Source organism: Aplidium turbinatum, chromosome 6 (assembly GCF_918807975.1).
Source record: "Aplidium turbinatum chromosome 6, kaAplTurb1.1, whole genome shotgun sequence".
In the NCBI taxonomy this organism is placed as follows: domain Eukaryota; kingdom Metazoa; phylum Chordata; class Ascidiacea; order Aplousobranchia; family Polyclinidae; genus Aplidium; species Aplidium turbinatum.
This window is the reverse complement of record NC_137477.1, coordinates 48,629-54,628: the sequence shown is the minus strand read 5'-3', so window position 1 is coordinate 54,628 and position 6,000 is coordinate 48,629. Positions and strand designations below refer to the sequence as shown.

The 6,000-nt window shown below is 38.5% G+C and overlaps 1 protein-coding gene across 1 annotated transcript; it reads right to left on the bottom strand.

The window, feature by feature from the left end:
- Window positions 1–1,523: 1,523 nt before the first annotated feature.
- LOC145772313 (uncharacterized) lies at window positions 1,524–4,998 on the bottom strand. Its single transcript, XM_082584189.1, has 2 exons — window positions 4,653–4,998; window positions 1,524–2,017 (listed from the first exon to the last, which is right to left on the bottom strand). The coding sequence occupies exons 1-2, from the start codon at window positions 4,930–4,932 to the stop codon at window positions 1,914–1,916; spliced, it is 384 nt and encodes a 127-aa protein (XP_082440315.1). The 5' UTR covers window positions 4,933–4,998; the 3' UTR covers window positions 1,524–1,913.
- Window positions 4,999–6,000: the final 1,002 nt, after the last annotated feature.

Here is a 6,000-nt window from a genome sequence, read left to right as displayed (position 1 = left end):
TTGTCTCCCCCAGCCAAAATCGTCCGGTCCCGATGTGGCCTTAATAAGTGGGGACGACCGTATTGGAATTGATATTAATTTGCAAAGTGTTTTGCGCAAAATTATATGTTTCCGAAACGTTTGGGTCGCGAAGACTTCGAAGGATTGCTTTTTGGGTCGCACCAAAAAGTATTTGCGGACCCCTGGACTAGATGACTATACTTAGCCTATAGTCTTTTGCTGTCATCCTGATTGTGCTATGATGCAACCTACGATTCACAATGTAGTGTTATTTATGAGTGTTTTATTGACTCATTGTAGGCTATATGGCGCTGTTGAAACAAATAATTTAATTGATCATCGCTCCAAACATTTCAAAGTTTGAATCGGGGCTATACGTGAATCGGTGGCATTTAATAAACTACAGGCCTTAATATATCGTGCAAAGTTTGCATTTGAAGGCTGTCTTGTTATAACCACTGGTCTTGAGTTGTAGTTGACGAACATAGTCTGTGACTATATTTTATATATTTCATGAAAGTTAAAACCAAAGTTTTCTAGTGAATGAAGCACTGAGCCTATTTTTGGTCTGGTTTTTTATAACTATCGTTTTGAAGAAATATAAAGTAACTTCTAAGGCTACATGTAGGCCAACCGGTAGTCAAAACGCCATCAACCTTCAGTCAGTAGGCTATCACAGTCTCACACGAGGGGGAAGGCTTTAACTTTTACGAAAGTGTTGAACAGTTTGAGATTCCAATGAATTTCCGTCGAAAACACGTGGCACGAAACTTAAAGTCAAGAATAATGGTTTCGTGGTGAGAATATTTATCCTTGGGATTCATCTTTCGCATACTTGCAGAAGGTTTAATCTACTGACCAAGTGAAGTTTCAGTCCATTTACAAGTTTTCCCAAACGAATTTCAAAAAAGCACACCCACTCACTAGAGCAGTAACTTTTGGACTGCTTCTGCGGCGTTGCAGTCTGAAAGTTCCTGTCAGTCCAAAAGTTACAAGGGGTGCCCGACGTTTTCGCAATCGATAGAAAAGCGAAAATTGTTTTAACTAAGTGTAATGAATTCACTGCTCTCAAACTAATGCAAGCTTGTCAATTAACATTACAAAATACTGATAATTATTAATCTGACCTTTTGAGAGGTTAAAAATTTAATTATTTTTAAAAACAAAAATAAATAAAATTGGAATGAAATATTTGGCAACCCTTGTAACTTTTGGCCTGCAGTAACTCTTGGACTGCTACACCGGAACAAATGTAATTGTGCCACAACAATAACTTACGCGTCCAGTTCAAGATCACGCGGCGTTAGTTCGACTCTCGGGGTGTGCGCTTCAGCAACGCATTTCAGGACTGCTCTCCATTCAGCGGCACATAGTGAATGGAATAATTCTCGGGCAACAACACTTAACAATCAGAAACTTCACTCTGTCAATATCTCGGTAACCGACCATGCGTCAAAAAGCTTCTCAAAGTATGTGAAATTATCACAAATAACCTGTCAAGGCTTTGTCAGTCAGACGAAAGATTCAAAAACCAAACCTTTTTATTTTAAATAAATGCTTAGAAAATATCAACAAGATTGTCATAGGGTCGCTTCCTTCGACAAACTGTACCACAAATCACGGTTGAAATAATAAGTTGGCTCGTGGTTTACGAAGATGTAATAATATCAACTGAAAAGTATCAATGAAAATGTTGGTAAGCCAAGTGCGACTGGGAGGGAAAAAAAAGAATTAATCAAAAAATAAAACAAACCTCACACTCAATTCCTTCATTAACTACGCGGTAACACATCAGACTATTGCTGTACAAGATAATTGCGCTTCGAAAAATATGTACAAAGTCCTACGATTCAACAAGAACTATTCTAAACATCAACCGATTAACACGAAGCGATACGTTTGTGATGTCATAGCTAATCTAACAAGAAACAACAGAGCAGGGCGGTGCAGCACGCGATGAGGAAGCAATCCGCGGAATCGTCTCTTCTGTTCTTCTGCCGGTCCTTTTCCACGTAGACTAAAACAAATTGCGAAAAGTTAGAAGATGTATAGATACCGGAGATATCAGCAGAAATTAAGTGAAGAACATACGGCACACGATGTATGGCGCGATAGCACATGGTGCGTTTATATTAGCGTTACATCAGTGACATAATTTAAACTTGGCGCTTCATTGCTTCCAACCCTCGACGAGAGAAAGGAACTGGATGATGATGTGACGTAATGCTCAAGGCACGTCACATGGCCTAACCCTAACCCAATTTTTTGACGTAAAAACTTTGAATTTTGACTTTTTATTTTACAAATTTGAGAAATGAACTTCCTGCGTTTGGAACTCAAATGCGAGATACAAATCATATTACAAATAGAACTATTAAGTGAGGACATTTTCTTTCTGACGAAACCAAACATAAATAAGCTAAAAATGCAGAAGATGCAACGACACCAAAAGTAACGAAAGTCACTTGAAAAACCGCAAAAGATAAACATGGAATGTCTTTAAATATTTTTGAAGCTACTGACAGGGATACCTAAAGGGGATACGAAAGCTTGTAGCGATACGAAAGCTCGCAGCGATTGAAGTTACTGACAGGGATATCTAAAGAAGGGGAAACGAAGGCTCACAGCGATTGAAGTTACTGACAGGGATATCTAAAGAAGGGGTCACGAAGGCTCACAGCGATTGAAGTTACTGACAGGGATATCTAAAGAAGGGGATACGAAGGCTCACAGCGATTGAAGTTACCAACAGGGATATCTAAAGGGGATACGAAGGTTCGCAGCGATTGAAGTTACTGACAGGGATATCTAAAGAAGGGGATATGAAGGCTCGCAGTGATTGAAGTTACTGACAGGGACAGTGTTTTTTTTAAGGTGTTTTGGGGGACCGAAACGGTCCCCCAAATTTCTCCAGCGTTTCCCAAAATTTGGACTTGCAACTACAGTAGAAAAGTAATGGTTGTTTCTCGCTATGTCTTAAGCAAATATGGCTATTTTTTGGTATTTAAATGAAACACTTGCGGTCTCTTAAAACTACTTAGCGGTCACCCAAACCAAACCTTAAAAAAAACCCTGGACAGGGATATCTAAAGAAGGGGATACGAAAGCTCGCAGCGATTGAAGTTACTGACAGGGATATCTAAAAAAGGGGATACGAAGGCTCACAGCGATTGAAGTTACTGACAGGAATATGTAAAGAATAGGATACGAAGGCTCGCAGCAATTCCTTATTCTCACGACACTACCAGAGCAGTAGTTTGTAGCGCATTAAACATGCGGTTCCTTTTAAAATGGCAGAAAGTTTTGCAGTGCAGCTGGTACAGTCAGCTACAGAAGACAGTTAGCAATTGTTACGTAGGGCATAATTAAAAAATACTTGTTTGGAAAATGGAAATACAGTTGAAAAGTTATCAGTAAGCTGTTTTTCTCAGCAAAGCCTTTGGCTTTGCAGTAGGTTAGATGCAAAGCAAGTATACGGGTAGTTGAATTAACAAGTAACCATGAGCATGCAGTAGATACTAGGTATCCAGGAGAGCAATGCAGGTTATCATAACAATATTTATTAAACTAGTTTCGGTGCCAATTGTCATTTGGCGATAAACAGAGATTATTTACGATAAACAGATGCCCTTCTATTGTCAGAGTTAATGAAGGCCTTCGTATCCCCATCTTTATATATCCCTGGTTCCGCAGTATAATTTGTTCTTCAACATCAAGTACTGCTTTCACTTTACCACCTTTGAAGTTGTCGTTTCTTGCCAATTTTTTTTGAACTAGGGAAACTTTTTCCCAACATACAGAGGTTGCTTGGAAGATCCTCAGCAGGCAGTGCAAATCAAGGCTGTGGAGCCGGGCAAAAAATATTCGACTCCGCCTCTTCAATTTATAACTGGCCGACTCCGGCTACAGTGTTGCCAGACTTTTTAAATTTTTTGTTCCTCTTCATTTTTTAAAAAATTAAATTCACTTGTGATCGATACTGAAATGGCGACTTTCACAAAAACTGACAAGTGAAAAGTGTTTCATCGTCATAAACCAATATAATCAAATAATCAAAATTGGTAGATGATGAAACACTTCTATTTTTTGGTAAAGTTTTAAAGCATAATACAGAAAACAAGAAACTATATTTTGAAAATCGATTGAAAATAAACTACAAAAAAATTATTGTTCATCGTTTTGTCTGAAACCGAAATCGGCCTATTTTAAAAATTCCAACTTCAGACATGCAAAACTCCCGACTCCACAGTCCTGAAGCAAATGTGATGAAATATCATCGCCTATTAAATATCAGTGTCCCATGCTTAAACCTAAAATTTAATCGTCCAGCACCGGGCAAAACAAGATCATTACTTCAACATTGCTACAAACGGATTATATATATATACCAATTTTTTTGCAGCACATGCTGGTGGGCTTGGGCAAAAAAAACTGGACCTTACAATAAATTTTGCCCTTTTTTACTTACAAATTTTGAAACCCCTCATGGTGTCAGCCTGAAATTTAGTTTATAGACGTTTTATAAACTTCAAACAAAGCAGAAAAAAACTTTTGGTTGCCCTGGCCATGACATAATCACACCTAAAAGCTGCAGCAAACCAGTGCAGAGCTAATGCGAGTGAGACAAGCACATCTTTATTGTAAACACTCACCAACTGTTGTAGGCTGATTTCCTTGGCGTTGTCCGGCTGACATGTGTTGACCTGGAGGGGGGTATGGTTGTTGGGGATAGCCTTGTTGAGGGGGGTAACCAGGTTGTGGTGGGTATGCCCCCTGAGGTGGGTAGTTTCCCTGAGGATACGGAGCTTGAGGAGGATATCCAGGTGATTGTTGATAACCTTCATGGCCCACTGGGGGTTGGGGTGGGTATGTCGGGTTATATGGGGGCTGATTGGGATCACTTGGTGCATATGGAGGAGGGGCAGTAGACATTTTGTAACTTAAATTACTTTCTGTAACATGAAAAATTAAAGCAATTTGAATGTTTTATAAACATATTCCTAATATGCAGAGTAATTATGTAAACAGAAAGTTTTCATAGCAAGTGGCATGTAGCGCAAACCATGGACTTCTAAATAGTAGAATCTGGACTGGAAACGCAGTGACCAACAGTAGGCCAAACAGTTGGTACAACAGTTGGCCAACTGTGGGCCAACAGACAAGTAACTAACCCTGTTGGCCCACTGTTGGCCTACTGTTGGTCACTGCGTTTCCAGTCCAGATTCTACTATTTGTAAGTCCATGCGCTAACACTTTGAAGCATTGTCAAACACAGATGAGAGAATCCTAGAAATATATATGTCATTAATTTATTTCAAGGAAGTACCGCACTACTGGTAGTGAACCGAAAAGTTCATTTTAAAAAGTTGATATACGTTCACGTTCAGTTCAGTTTATTTTTGTTGGCGAAAAAGAAAGAACAGATGAAACCAAGCAACCACACGCATTTAACATTTATATTAAACTGAACATAAACTATAAACTTTTATGTTCAGTTTAATATATATATTATGTTAAATGCCGTGTGGTTGCTTGGTTTCATCTGTTTATGGTTGAAGAAAGTCACCTCTTTACGAAAATTGTATTAAAAAGAAAGAAAAAAAACAACAATATAAAAAAAACACAAACAACACTGGTCTACACGATTTTTGCGGCATGAACTTTGAAAACTGATTTAGAGTAATTTTGGGTTGCTGAATCCGAATCTGACCTCAGATTTATCCTATCACGTCAGATTTGTGAGATTTAATAACAGCAAATTGTTACTTTTGTCAAAAGTGGAAGATTTGACGTTGCGTTTATTGCACATACACATATCCAGAAATCCAGGCCATGTGGTGCATAAGTAGCTGAAATACACCCACCAACTATAATTTTGATACCAATTTGTTTTCTAAAGCAACATTATTAACAAGGCAGTAATAACAAGCTAAAAGGGAGGCTAAAAGTATAACTGACCCCCTCCCCCGTCAATGTTTTGCATGAAACCACAAAGATTTA